Source organism: Ovis aries, chromosome 15, assembly GCF_016772045.2.
Source record: "Ovis aries strain OAR_USU_Benz2616 breed Rambouillet chromosome 15, ARS-UI_Ramb_v3.0, whole genome shotgun sequence".
NCBI lineage: Eukaryota > Metazoa > Chordata > Mammalia > Artiodactyla > Bovidae > Ovis > Ovis aries.
Window position 1 is genome coordinate 15292496 of NC_056068.1, and position 15204 is coordinate 15307699.

The window sequence follows — 15204 nt, forward strand, 5'->3', positions numbered from 1 at the left end:
CTGAGGCTTCTCTTCTCTGGGTTCCCACATACGCCTCGCTCTTCTCTATTCCGACAGTAACACCTGGGAATGTCCACACACCACTGCACCAATAGTGAGCTCGGGAGAGTGGGAACTATATCTGATTCACCAGTGGGCTTCCAGAGCACTAAAATACACAATCGACACCTAAGAGATGGTTGATAACACGGATAGCAAGACATACACATTATTAAGAGGACTGCACTGTATAAGGGAACTGCAATTTGAAGACGTAAAATATGAGACTTTAAAAAAAAAAACAGAAAATCTTTGGGAAATTAACTTGGGCAAAATGTTCTTAGATGTAACACCAAAAGCACAGTTCATAAAAGCAAAAAAAAAAAAAAAGAATAAATTGGATATTAGCAAAATTTTAAAAAATTTTGTCCTCTAAATGATCCTGTTAAAAGTTCAAAAAGACAGGATACATGTTGGAAAAAAATATATACACAAGCCACATATCTGACAAAGTCATATCTGGACTACATGAAGAATTCTCAAAGCTCAATAGCCAAAAAAAAAAAAAAAAAAATACACTTAGAACATCGGCAAGACAGGAGCAGACATTTCACCATAAAGGACACACAGATCACACAGATGACAAATAAGCACATGATGGTCCAACACCATCAGCCATTAGAGAATGCAAATCAAAACCATGATGAGACTAGAACATTTACTGGGACGCTAAAATAATAAACAAATGGTGGTGTGGACGCAGAAAAACTGCACCTCTCACACATTGCTGGTGGGAATGTGAAATAGTACAGCCACTCTGGAAAAGTTTGACGATTTCTTTAAAAAAGAAAAAACTAAACATATGCTTACCATCCAAAACCCAGCAATTGCAATCCAAGGCATTTGTCTTAGAGAAATGAAAACTCTGTCCTCATCAAAACCTGTACATGTATGTTCACAGCAACCTCAACTGTAAGAGCCAAAAACTGAAAACAAGCTAGGTGTCTTTTAGTGGGTAAATGCTTAAACAAACTGGTATAACAACACCAAAGAATACTACTCAGCAATAAAAAGGAATGAACTAGTGATGATGCAACGGTCTGGGTGGATCTCAAGGGTGTTAAGCTGAGTGAAAACGCTAATCTCAAAAGACCACATACCGCATAAAGCTATGTATGTAACATTCTCAAAATTACAGATGGCGAAGGGGTTGAGTAGTCACCAGGGTTAAGAGATGGGGCGGGGTTAAGGGAGGCGTGACTACAAAGGCGTGGTGCAAAGAGCTCGGAGGTGATAGAACAGCTCCGTATCTTGACTGTGGAAGTAGCTACAGAAATCCACACAGACGAACGATTCTACACGCCACCCCCCCCCCACACACACACACACACAAAATGTCCGCATGTAAAACTGGTGAAGTGTGAATATGGTTTCGATTGTACCAACGTTTATTTACTGGTTCCACTGCCATGCTCTGGTTACGTGAGATGTTACCACTGGGGGAAACTGGGTGAAGTGAACACGGGACCTCTCTACGATTTTTGCAACTTCCCATAAAGCAACAATCATTTCAAAACTAAAAGTTAAACAAGGGAATTACAGGAATTTCACTTAAAACAAACAAACAAAGAAGTATACATAGCTGCACAACTGGCCAGTGAGGTCCCAAATACAGATTTAAACACACAAAGTAGGACCACTGGCTTGATTTTTTTTTTTTTAAGTTAAACTCAATTCTCCATAGGCATAAAGGGGATACATTTCCTAATATGTTGGAGCTACTCCCCCATACCCCAATAAAGGGAGGAAAGACGCCTGATGTGTGAGCCACTTTGGGAATCCAGGAGTCTGGTCCTAACGGCCTGGCATGAACAGACCCTAAAGTTTCACAAGGATGGAGGCCAAGGGCCCACAAGTCAGAGAACTGAAAGTCGTGCCAACACACAAGCCCAGGCGAGGCTCTCTTTCAGAAAATGCCCTGTGCGGATCTACCCACGATGGCCAAGATTTAAATTCTGCCTTCCTTCCGAGACAAAACAAACCAACAAAATAAATTTTAAAAAATAAATTGCTAAGCAAACAAATAAAAACCTCAACAACCCCAGACTATTTCCAACAAAACTTATAATTAAATATGTCCTCTTCCATGACCTCCAAGCTATCCCTTGCTTTTCAAGTATTCCACTGCCTAGTTAATTCTGGGACATAAGAACCTACCAAAATTAGTGAAAAACTAGGAGGAGAAAAATTATTCAAAACACTAGAGAATTTACTGATCTAAGCTACCATATCCATTTAAAATGCAGACAGATTCTTGGAAGTGGTGAGGGGTTGTGGGGGGTGGGGCGGGATAGGAGAATGCTACTTTGTGAGAATTTTGCTTATCAGGACTATTAACAGGTCTTACAAAGTTACTTCCTTTTTCATTTACTGGCCTGGAAAATCAGATTTTTACAATTTTCACTAGCAATCCCCTCCTTTCCTAAGTCATTCATTATTATTTTTTCTTTGAAAAGCTTTATGTCACACGATACTTCATCATTTTCAAAGCATTTTCACAAATTACTAAGAAACACAGCACTGGTACCCATGGGCTGTACTTTTCCACAAAACTCACCAGCCAGACTGCCATCTAATTTCAATTAGTTCAGCCATGTTTCCCCCAGGCGCTGGGTCCACACTTCTCCACAGGGGTGGACATCAAAAAAAAAAAGCAGAGTACTCTACACATAAGCCTTCCAGACAAACCAGTCAAGGGCAGACACTCTCAAGTTTAATCAGCAGAGTGCCTTCCCATAAAATCATTCACATTTCTGCATTCCTGTGCTTTTCTTAAGGACAGTACTTTAAAATTTCATTTAAACTCAAAGTCCTCCATTAGTTTCCATGAAAAGATGCATTTTTAAGTGCTTTGATCTCCACATGTCCTTCTGTACATTAGTATTCTTCAGCCTCCACCATCTGCACAGAAGCAAAACACCAGGACTTGTGCACATTTTAAAAAGAAGGGAGAGGGAAGTGGAGTTAAGAGTACCTTCTCAGGACTTCCCTGGTGCTAGAGTGGCTAAGACTCCCTGATCTCAAAACCTGGGACCTGTGTTACATCCCTGGTCAGGGAACTATATCCCAGTGCCACAACTAAGACTGCCTCCCCACCTAAATCAAAATAATTTTTTTTTTAAGAGCGCCTTTTCTCATCCTATCCTACTGATAGAGTTCACAAGGGTTTCTTCATTTATCTTGAAAAAATGTATCTCACAAAGCAAAGTATATCCATCCAAAAACTAAGCATCCACCCACACCTCACCAGGGAGTAGAGGCTGGCGGCTCTAAAGCTTTCTCCTCTATGCCCTACTCCTTTTTATTTAAATCAGTGGTTTCCAATCCTCTGCTCCCCTGCAGAACAGCTCAAAATGTGAGAAGTACTATGACCACACTTCTTCCATAAAAAGCATTATAGTAGATGCACCATGATGATCTGAGCCCGGTCCTGGGGGTTAAATGTCACACTGGTCTAGATGCTTCAAGAACTTGCAATCTAGAGAGACTCCAATCCCTACCATGGGTTAGATATCCAAGGAGAGCTGCGGGGTCCAGGAGAGGTGGGCAGTCAGGGGAAATCTTAAGTCAGTCTGGCAGGGACACACTGGCCAGTTCTGGAAGCAGAGAGAGGAATGACTGTTCAACATTTCAAGTCCAGACTTTTCACTTCCCGAAAAGGAAGGACATTTTTTGGAATAGGAGCTATGAATAAGCCCTCTATTCTGGTTGTATTTGCTTATAGCAAGTACCCTTATTGTTTGGGGGTGGTCCAAAGCATCTTTGGGGATCATAAAGGGCCCTCCTGATTCCCTACCTCCAGTGCCTGGTGTGTGTGTGTGTGTGTGTGTGTGTGTGTGTGTTTAGTTGTCGAGTCAGTGACTCCTTCCGACCCTTTGGACTGTAGCCCCTCAAGCTCCTCTGCCTATGAGGTTTTTCTGGCCAGAATACTAGAGTGGGTTGCCATTTCCTTCTCCAGGGGATCTTCCCAACCCACGGATGGAACAAAAACTCGATCCTCCTAACACGCCTTGGAAGAAGGAAGCGGGCAACCATGTCCACAGTCCACCAGGACAGGGCAAAGGAACTGAGGGACCGAGAGCAAAAAGTGTTCTGTCCCAACAGCCAAGTCTCCGAGGCCGGCCCATCACCAGGACCACGTCTACAGAAGCCCCAGTCCAGGTGATCCACACACCAGCCGGGCATTTTCCAAAGCACGTGCCACCTGGGGACAGTAAACCAACACCGAAGTCAAAGATGCAAAAACCCTTGGAACCAAAATGTAAAGTCTCTACAGCCATCAATCAAGATACTAGAGGGCAGGGCGTGGCGAGGAGCGGGAGCAGCGGGCCGCCAGCCAGGTTCTCAGCCCGAGCTCCTAAGGGGGAAACCTGGAAAGGTCGCCGCGGCGGAGGCCCCGGAGCTGGGTGTGCGCCAGGAGCTCGTCGGTTCGGCCGCCCGGTCCTCCAGCTCGGCTGCCCACGGGGCACGTCCGGCCCCTGGCCCAGCGCGGGGGCCCGGCTCTGCCCAGCTGTCATCAACCAAAGTGCCAGTCTCCCTCCTGCCACGGAAGTCCCATTCCAAGAAAGGCCAGTGCCTTGGAAAGTTTAATGTTTCTCCCACCCCGAAAACAGATGCTTTTGAAGCAACAGTAACAGCAAGGGAGAGAAAGGGATCTAACTCCCCAGTTTCGGCCAAAGAAACTTGTCCGCGGAGAACAAAGAAGGGGCAATCGGAGAAGGCGAACCGAGGCTGGGGCGTCCCTTCGCCGCCCCCACCAGCCAGGGCCGAGAGTTTGGGGCCGTAGGAAGGTCCCGCGTGTCGGGCGGGCGGGCGTGCGCGCCTTTGTCTCGCGCGCCGGGAAGCGACCGCCGGCCACCCGTTCCCTCGGCCGTCGGGGACCGCGCGTGGGCGGGTCGCGCGGAGCGCGGCCATATGGCAGCGCCCCTCCGTTAAAGGCCCGCCCCACGGCTCGGGCGCCCCTGCACCCCGGGTCCCGGGCCGCGACGGCCAAACGACTCCCAGTCTGGGGCCTGCGGAGTGGCGCGGAAACGGAGTTCTAATTTTTTTTTTTTTTTTTTAAGTAATCTGGGTAAGGGAGATCAAGATTCCGGTGGCGGGCACTCTCGGCCCCCGGGGCCGAAAAAAGGCTGCCCAAGTCGCTCTGGAGCCGGGCCCGACCTCAGCCCGGAGCCCCCCGGGAAAGGAGCTCTCCCCCACCCGCCTCCCCCGGCCCGGAGTGGCTGGGGGCGGAGAGCATCGATCGGCTGGGTCCTCGGCGCTGGAGACTCGGGGGCGCCCCTCCCTGCACCCCGACCGGGGACTGGTTACCTCTCACCGCAGACTCACAAGTTCCCCGGCGCAACTTTGCCCTCCACATGAGGCGATCATGGCCAGCTCAGCTCCGTGACTGGGGACGGCGGCCGCCAGGCAGCGAGCAGGGCACGGCGTGGGGGCAGCCTGCGGAAGCGGCGCCCGGCGATCGCCCCCATTCACACGGGAAGCGGAGACCAGCCCGGGGCTTCCCCTCCAGCCCCAAACCCCAGCGCCGCCTCTGGGTCCTAGAGCGCCCCGCGCCCGCGCCGCCGCCCGGGGAGGGTGGTCCGGGCTGGTCCGCGTAACCCTACACTCCACCCCCGCCGGGCGCCCGGCCGCTGGGCCCTAGAGCCCGCCTGCACCCGCTCGCCGCCCCTCCCCAGGCCCCGGAGACCGCCTGCTGCCACCGCCCAGGGCTCCAGCTCCAGTGTCCGCCCCGGAGTGAGGAGGGCGACGGCCTCTCTCGATTCGGTCTCCTTCCTGCGACTTTCTCTTCCTCCCCACCAGGCCAACTCCAGCCGAAATCGTTCTCCCGATCTGCCCTCAAAGTCCAGATGAGGTCTCTATAGGATTCTTTTTTTTTTCTTCTTCTTCTTAAGAAGCATTTTCAGATGAAAAGTGGCCAGAGTTTTCTCTCTGCATTGCCCTGGTCTCCAGGGCTTCTATCACGCACTGGGATTGGGCGACCAACCGCTGCGATGGGCTCCGTTGACAAGCAGAAGGGCCAAAACAGATTCTACAACCCGAGAGCCTGCAACCGGTGGTCATACACCCTCTAGGAGTCGAGGCAAAGAAAGGAACTCTGGGAAAAGGTTGCTGATTCTGTCTCAAGTCTTAAGTCAGGCAATATTGAGTATAATACTTCTCAACCGCTCCTGCATATCCAATTAATGCATCTCTGGAGCCTTGATCTGGGGACCCGAAACTCACCCACATCTTGTAACATTCTCCCTAGTTTCCAGGAGCTGGCTCTGCTGCTCAGCGGAGGAGAGTCAGGGCATTCCAAACCTCTCACCCTGTGCTCCTCTCTAGACCAGGGTTCTTTCAGGGATTCCTGCCTGGACTGAGGCAATGAGCTAACCAGTCCACCAGCAGTTTTACTTCTCCACTCAATCCTAGTGCGTTGTGTGCCCTTCTGATTCCAGTCTATTCTCCTAATACATCCCTAATAGTTCAGGAACCTCTGCTCTCAAGATTTGTTGTTGTTCAGTCACGAAGTCCTGACACTTTGTGACCCCAATGGACTGCAGCACGCCAGGCTTCCCTGTCCATCACCAACTCCCGGAGCTTGCTCAAACTCACGTCCATCGAGTCAGTGATGCCATCCAACCATCTCATCCTCTGTTGTCCCCTTTTCCTCCCACCTTCTATCTTTCCCAGCATCAGGGTCTTTTCCAGTGAGCCAGTTCTTCACATCAGGTGGCCAAAGTATTGGAGATTCAGCTTCAGTATCAGTCCTTCCAATGAATATTCAGGACTGATTTCCTTTAGGATTGACTGGCTTGATCTCCTTGCAGTCCAAGGGACTCTCAAGAGTCTTTTCCAACACCACAGTTCAAAAGCATCAAGGTGCAATAATATATAACAATTATTTACCAAATACCTATCACATTTAGAGTTTGATACCGTAGTACTTGATAACACACAAAAGAAACAGCAGCTAACCAGCCCTTCAAGGATTTATTTATTTAAAATAACAAAATATGCCACCACAAAGCAGGAAAGCACTGAAGATACTTGGAAAAACTGAGAGGACTGAGCTACACGCAGGAGAAAGGAGAGCCGTGAAGGGTTCTTGGGCTCAGAGCCACTGGCATTTGTAGGGATTTAGCATCGGCTGGGGCTTCTTCAAATCAAGCTTCCTTGGTGGTTGAGATGGTAAAGAGTCTGCCTGCAATGCAAGAGACTGGGTTCCATCTCTGGGTCAAGAAGATCCTCTGGAGAAGGGACTGGCAACCCACTCCAGCACTCTTGCCTGGAGAATCCCATGGACAGAGGAGCCTGATGGGCTACAGTCCATGGGGTCACAAAGAGTCAGTCATGACTAAGTGACTAACATAGGCTGAGGGAGAATGATGTATAGAAAGAGGAGGAAAAGTAGGAAGGAAACTAAAATGTATTAATTGCCCATGATTCTATATCACTATATCCCGAGAGACAGCAGAATTTAATAGTTAAAAGTATCCACTGGAATGAAACCTAGATGGATTGGTGAGTCACAGTTCCACCACTCTATCTGCGGACACTTGGGCAAGTCACCTAAGTTTGCTAAATCTCAGTTTCGTCTTTTGCAAGATGAGGGAAATAGCATCAAACCTCACGAGGTGGTTGTAGGAACTGAATAAAGTAGTAAATATAAAATAGCACAATGCACATAAGTGCTCAACACACATTTGCTATTATTTCAAGCAACACTCCAATAGCCCTGGAGATAGGAAGCCCATCGGGGAAGTAGCTGCAGAAAACAATGACACGTGAGGTTGGGCAAAGGAGGTAGAAAAGAGAGATACCAAATCTTTGAAGATAACAAATAAAGGGAAGATAACCAAATCTTTGAAGCAACATTTTATCTCTTTTTATTGACTGGACAGCTATCCTGGGAGAAAGAACAAAGTAATCAAGTTAACTCGGATTTTGTGGCTGGGTCATAGAAAGAATGGATCATTCTTGGAAGATTTATAAATGAGTTAATCCAAAGGATGGACCAAGGATGGAAGAAGAAGAAGAACTGAGAAGGAAAACTGGTTTGAAAAAGATGTTGAAGGGCTTCCTGTCCTCTGAACAAGATAAAATAAGGCACAAGGGCCTTAGCTGAGAAGTCAAGAACAGAATTATAGAGAAAAAGAGATGAAACTGTGAAGATCAGTTTACTCGGAGAATGCCCATGACAGAAAATTCAGGGAAGAAGGAGGCAGAAGAGGCAGGAGCTGGGGAAGAACATGGGTCTCCCACGTTGTAGGCAGACACTTTACCATCTGAGCCACCAGGGAAGTCCAGTAGAAGAGCTAGGAAGGTTTAAAGACACGTAATCCCAGGGACGGGGGAGCCTGGTGGGCTGCCGTCTATGGGGTCGCCCAGAGTCAGACACAACTGAAGCGACTTAGAAGCAGCAGCAGCAGCAAGACAGAGGGGGTTTTAAGAAGATGCTATCAAATACTACAGATTCTTAGGCTTCTGAAGAAGTGACAGGCACAGTATGTGGGCTCAAGAATCTGCTGATCCAATCAAGCAGACGACACCTAGAATTTTCAAATTGATCCCGAGTGATGATTAATTTGGCAGGCAAATTTTTCCCCTCCAAACATTTTAATTTTCTCAACCATTAATAATCACTATATCAAATACAGAAAATGAATAGTCTTCTACATCAAATATATGTGACTATTTTTCAGGCGCTAAGACCTGAGAAAAACACTTTGGATTTGACCGGTAAGAGGTCATCAATAACATTTTACATATATTTGGTTTCAGATTCCAACTATGATTGGGACCAAATAGAAACAAGGTATGTTTACACTAAAAACTGAATGCAGCTCTACGGGCAGAAAGGTAGTTAACGAGTCAGCATCTGTGGTTTTGGATCTACATACCCTACATTGCTTTCAAACTGTGGTGCTGGAGAAGACTTTTGAGAGTTTCTAGGACTGCAAGATCAAACCAGTCCGTCCTAAAGGAAATCAGCCCTGAACATTCATTGGAAGAACTGATGCTGAAGCTGAAGTTCCAGTACTTTGGCCACCTGATGTGAAGAGCTGACTCATTAGAAAAGACCCTGATGCTGGGAAAGACTGAGGGCAGGATGAGAAGGGGACGACAGAGGATGAGATGGCTGGATGGCATCACCGACTCAATGGCCGTGAGTCTGAGCAAACTCCAGGAGACAGTGAAGAACAAGGAAGCCTGGCGTGCCACAGTCCCTGGGGTCGCAAAGAGTCGGACACGACTGAGCAACTGAACAATAAAACAAGCAGGGCCAGGCTCTGTGCTGTCATCCTACGCAGGCATTTGGTTCATTGAGTGAATGATGGATATGAGGCCGGTTTGTCTGGATGTTTCAGCTTCACACCCATGGTGACACACTGGTCTCTTCTTGCCTCATGGCTTTCTCCTCTGAGCACACTACCTAATACTCATTAAACCCATGTGCGTGTATGCTAAGTCTCTTCAGTCATGTCTGACTCTTTGTGACCCCATGGACTGTAGTCCACCAGGCTCCTCTGTCCAGGGGAACCTCCAGGCAAGAACACTGGAGTGGGTTGCCAGGCCCTACTCCAGGGGATCTTCCCTACCCAGGGATTGAACCTGAGTCTCTCATGTCTCCTGCATTGGCAGGCAGGTTCTTTACCAGTAGCACCATCTGGGAAGCCCGTTAAACACATAATCTGATCTATATAAAACACAAAAGCAGAGGGTGGATACGATCATGTACAGGGAAAATGCACCGACATTAGAAAGCTCATAAGGAAGAGGAGAGACGTTAGCTGCAAATAAACCCAAGATCCTGACTGAGACACTCAGTAGCTCAGAATATAAAGCACCTGGCATGTCACAGGTATTTATTAAATGATAATCATTGTTATTTGCTATTCTTACTACAGAAACTTTCAGAATATTGAAAGCTCATACTGTTTTGGATGAATGGTTGTTTCAAGGTTTCTCAACCTTGGCACATGTGACATTTGGGGTTGAGGTTTTTTGTGATGAGGACTGCCTTCTGCATTGTTAGATGCTTAGCAGCATCCCTGCCTCTACCCATGTGATGCCAGTAGCAACCTTCCGACTCCACGTCGTGGCAACTAATAACGTCTCGTCATTGTTCAGTCGCTCAGTCGTGTCCAACTCTTTGTGACTCCATGGACTGCAGCGCTATAGGCTTCCCTGTCCTTCACTATCTCCTGGAGTTTGCTCAAACTCATCTCCATTGAATTAGTGATGCCATCCAACCATCTCATCGTCTGTTGTCCCCTTCTTCTCCTGCCCTCAATCTTTCCAGCACCAGGGTCTTTTCCAATGAGTCAGCTCTTCACATCAGGTGGCCAAAGTACTGGAGCTTCAGTTTCAGCATCAGTCCTTCCAATGACTATTTAAGGTTGATTTCCTTTAGGATGGACTGGTTTGATCTCCTTGCCATCCAAGTTTAACTCTCAAAAGTCTTCTTCAGCATCATAGTTCAAAAGCATTAATTTTCTGGTGCTCAGCTTTCTTTATGGTCCAACTCTCACATCCATCCAAACTATTGCTTTAACCAGATGGACCTTTGTTGGCAAAGTAATATGTCTTCTTTGTAACATGCTGTCAAGGCTTGTCATAGCTTCTCTTCCAAGGAGCAAGCGTCTTTTAATTTCATGGCTGCAGTCACCATCTGCAGTGATTTTGGAGCCCAAGAAAATAAAGTCTGTCACTGTTTCCATTGTGTCCCCATCAATTTGCTATAAGGTGATGAGACTATGATGCCATGATCTTTGGCAATTTTTGAATGTTGAGCTTTAATCCAGCTTTTTCACACTCTTCTTTCACCTTCATCAGGAGACTGTTTAATTCCTCTTCACTTTTTGCCATAAGGATAATGTCATCTGTGTATCTGGTAATGTCATCTGGTTATTGATATTTCTCCTGGAAACTTTGATTCCAGCTTGTGCTTCATCCAGCCCTGCATTTCGCATGATGTACTCTGCATATAAGTTAAATAAGCAGGGTGACAGTATACAGCCTTGAGGTACTCCTTTCCCAATTTGGAATCAGTCCATTGTTTCATGCCTAGTTCTAACTGTTGCTTCTTGACCTGCAGGCAGATTTCTCAAGAGGCAGATCAGGTGGTCTGGTATTCCCATCTTTTTAAGAATTTTCCACAGTTTGTTGTGCTCCACACAGCCAAAGGCTTAAGTGTGGTCAACGAAGCAGAAGTAGATGTTTTTCTAGAATTCTCTAGCTTCTTCTATGATCCAACGGACCACCAGGCTCCTCTGTCCCTGCGATTTCCAGGCAAGAATAAGGGAATGGGTTGCCATTTCCTTCTCCAGGGAATACTGGCTCCAGACATTGCCAAATGTCTCCTGTGGGCAAAACTGCCCCTGGTTGAGATCGTCTAAATTAGCTGAGTAGTTAATGTTGCCCAGCTTACAAGCTCCCAAGCTTCTAACTATATTGATCATTCCATTGAGTTGTTGGGTGAATCCAATTGCATTACTAATATGAGCCAGCCTCACTTTTGTTCATTCTACAGTTTATGTTATATTATGACAATTTCTTTCTCTTTCTGTCTTCACGAACAAAAAACTAGTTAGGTTTTATTCTGTTTCCAAAGATGGTATAGAAAGTGTCTTTTTTTCCTAAAACCTGGAATCATACTGAGTTTCTAAAACAACAGCAACAGACAATCACTATTAAAAACAAGGACTGTTATAACTGGAGATAACTTCGATCAGAATGTTTACACTTATGATTGCTTACAGTTACCATTCTGAAAAGTATGCTGGTGTGTTTTATTCCAAAAACATGTCCTCTCTGTTCATAGCTAGAAAGAACAGCGAGAAGAATGGCCCCTCCACGGCCTATGCAGCCTATCTAGTTCTTCTCTTTCTAGAATATGTATTAAAGACAAGAACATCTTCCAGTACATCTTGTACCTTAAATGCCAAAGACAAAGAAATGGGGAAGCTCTCACCATTCCCAAGGACTCCAGCCATTCCGTATGGTTCAATTCAAGAGAAAAAAATTCTTTTACAGCATAATCTCAGAGTGGGGGTTTTTGTGGTTGTTCAGTTGCTCAGTCATGTCCGACCTTTTGCGACCCCGTGAACTGCAGCACACCAGGCTTCCCTGTCCTTCACTATCTCCTGGAGTTTGCTCAGATTCATGCCCATTGAGTCGTTGATGCCATCAGACCATCTCATTCTCTGTTGCCCCCTTCTCCTCCTGCCTTCAATCTTTCCCAGCAGTGGGGGTGAGGAGTTAAAATTCACATCTTATACATGATCCATCCAGAAATCAAAAATTACTTATTGTGCATCAGTGACAGAGCCAGTATTATGCTAAGCAGAACATAATCTTCAGGAAAGTCCAAGGTCAGGAGGGGAAAAATTAGAAATAACTCGAAAAAAAATTAAGTCCTAAACAGAAAGACTACGTGAACGAATTAACAGAAAGCACAACAGGGTTTGAAAGGAGGCGGAACCATGTGAGAGCGGCAGTGGTTCATTTATCCATTCATTTACTCAAAAAATATTATCAATTACGTTGAATAAGCCACACCCTCCACTAGGTGTGCAGATACCCTACCACAGGCCCTGCTCATTACAATGTATATACATCTATAACTACAAACGGGTCTACCTGTGATGAAGAAAAGGAACAGGGTTCAATAACAAAGATTAGTGATGGACAGGGTAGCTACTGAGAGGGAGTGGAAAGGAAGGCTTCTCCAAGGTGACAAAGAAGAGGATGCAGAACAGTCCTGTTGAGCAAACAGCCTGAGCGGGGATGTTAAAGCAAGAAGGAGCTTAAAGGAGGCAAAGCAAGGGGTGCCTGTAGGGACCCAGGCCAGAGCACCCCGGGATGAGTTCCTTAGGAAGGTTACGTGTGTAAGTTGTTCAGTCATGCCAGATCTTTGCGACCCCATGGGCTGTAGTCTGCCAGGTGGCTCTGTCCATGGGATTTCCCAGGCAAGAATACTGAAATTGGTTGCCATTTCCTTTTCCATTAGGAAGTGAAAGCCACTCAGTCATGTCCGACTCTTTGCGACCCCATGGACAGTCCATGGAATTCTACAGGCCAGAATACTGGAGTGGGTAGCCATTCCCTTTTCCAGGGGATCTTCCTAACCCAGGTTAAAACTCAGGTCTACGGCATTGCAGGCAGATTCCTAACCAGCTGAGCCATGAGAGAAGCTCAAGAATACTGGAGTGGATAGCCTATCCCTTCTCCAAGGGATCTTCCAAACTCAGGAGTCAAACTGGGGTCCCCCGCACTGCAGGCAGATAGCTACCAGCCTGTGGGAATGGTCCCTTTCCAATCATCCTTCCCTGGTGGCTCAGATGGTGGAGAATCTGCCTGCAATGCAGGAGACCCTGGTTCAGTCCCTGGGTTGGGAACACACCCTGGAGATGGAAATGGCAACCCACTCCAGTATTCTTGCCTGGAGAATTCCATGGACGGAGGAGCCTGGCAGACTACAATCCATAGGGTTGCAAAGAGTTGGATACAACTGAGAGATTAACACTTTAACTTTAGGATGTATACTTTATGAGTCTCCAGCAACATGAGTTTCAAATTAAGTGGAAGAGAGAAAAGGAACAGCAGAAAATGACCAATTTGGCTCATCTCACACGCTAGCAAAGTAATGCTCAAAATTCTCCAAGCCAGGCTTCAACAGTATGTGAACCGTGAACTTCCAGATATTCAAGCTAGATTTAGAAAAGGCAGAGGAACCAGAGATCAAATTGACAACATCCACTGGATCATTGAAAAAGCAAGAGAATTTCAGAAAAACATCAACTTCTGCTTTATTGACTATGCCATAGCCTTTGACTGTGTGGATCACAGTAAACTGTGGAGAATTCTTCAAGAGATGGGAATACCAGACCACCTGACCCGCCTCTTGAGAAATCTGTATGCAGGTCAAGAAGCAACAGTTAGAACTGGACATGGAACAATGGACTGGTTCCAAATCAGGAAAGGAGTATGTGAAGGCTGTTTGATGTCACCCTGCTTATTTAACTTATATGCAGAGTACATCATGAGAAACGCTGGGCTGGAAGAAGCTCAAGCTGGAATCAAGATTGCCAGGAGAAATATCAATAACCATATGCAGATGAAACCACCCTTATGGCAGAAAGCAAAGAAGAACTAAAGAGCCTCTTGATGAAAGTGAAAGAGGAGAGTGAAAAAGTTGGCTTAAAGCTCAACATTCAGAAAACGAAGATCATGGCATCCGGTCCCACCACTTCATGACAAATAGATGGGAAACAGTGGAAATAGTAACAGGCTTTATTTTTGCGGGCTCCAAAATCACTGCAGATGGTAACTGCAGCCATGAAATTAAGAGACGCTTGCTCCTTGGAAGAAAAGTTATAAGCAACCTAGACAGCATATTAAAAAGCAGAGATGTTACTTTGCCAACAAAAGTCCATCTAGTCAAAGCTATGGTTTTTCCAGTAGTCATGTATGGATGTCAGAGTTGGACTATAAAGAAAGCTGAGCACTGAAGAACTGATGCTTTTGATCTGTGGTATTGGAAAAGACTCTTGAGAGTCCCTTGGACTGCAGGATCCAACCAGTCCATCCTAAAGGAAATCAGTCCTGAATTTTCATTGGAAGGACTGATGCTGAAGCTGAAATTTCAATACTTTGGCCACCTGATGCGAAGAACTGACTCATTTTAAAAGACCCTGATGCTGGGAAAGATTGAAGGCAGGAGAAGAAGGGGATGACAGAAGATGAGATGGTTGGATGGCATCACGGACTTGATGAACATGAGTTTGAGTAAGCTCCAGGAGATGGTGATGGAGAGGGAGGCCTGGTGTGCTGCAGTCCATGGGGTCGCAAAGTGACTGAACCGAACTGAACTGTAAAAAGTTTAAGATGGAAACCTGCACATGAACTCCACACTGGTCACCTAACCACATGAAAGGTGCAGGCTCTCTAGAGCCTTCAAGTGAGTCCTGCTGAAAACAGAGGAAGACTCAGGATGCTCAGTGCCTACAGGGCAGTGGTTCTTAAACTTTAGCTGCATGAAAGTCACCAGATGAGCTTGCTGAAACAGACTACTGTGCCCCACCATGGAGTTTCTGATTCTGTTGGTCAGAGTAGGGTCCAAGGATTGCACTTCTAACAAGCTCCCAGATGCTGCTGATGCTGCTGGTCTGGACCACA

The 15204-nt window shown here is 46.4% G+C and overlaps 1 protein-coding gene across 5 annotated transcripts in view; it reads right to left on the minus strand.

Annotated features, from left to right (window-relative positions):
* The window catches only part of AMOTL1 (angiomotin like 1), a 201053-nt gene that overhangs the window by 116975 nt on the left and 68874 nt on the right, over positions 1 to 15204 (minus strand). For 2 of the 5 annotated variants that reach the window (XM_027979156.3, XM_027979154.3), the window contains exon 1: positions 5350 to 5574. The exons of 2 other annotated variants lie outside the window; for them this stretch is intronic. In XM_027979156.3, coding sequence (XP_027834957.1) covers positions 5350 to 5398 — 49 coding nt within the window. In that variant the 5' untranslated portion in view covers positions 5399 to 5574. Of the gene's footprint in view, positions 1 to 5349; positions 5575 to 15204 lie in introns of those variants that run through there. One more of the 5 variants, XM_027979155.3, reaches the window with a different exon arrangement.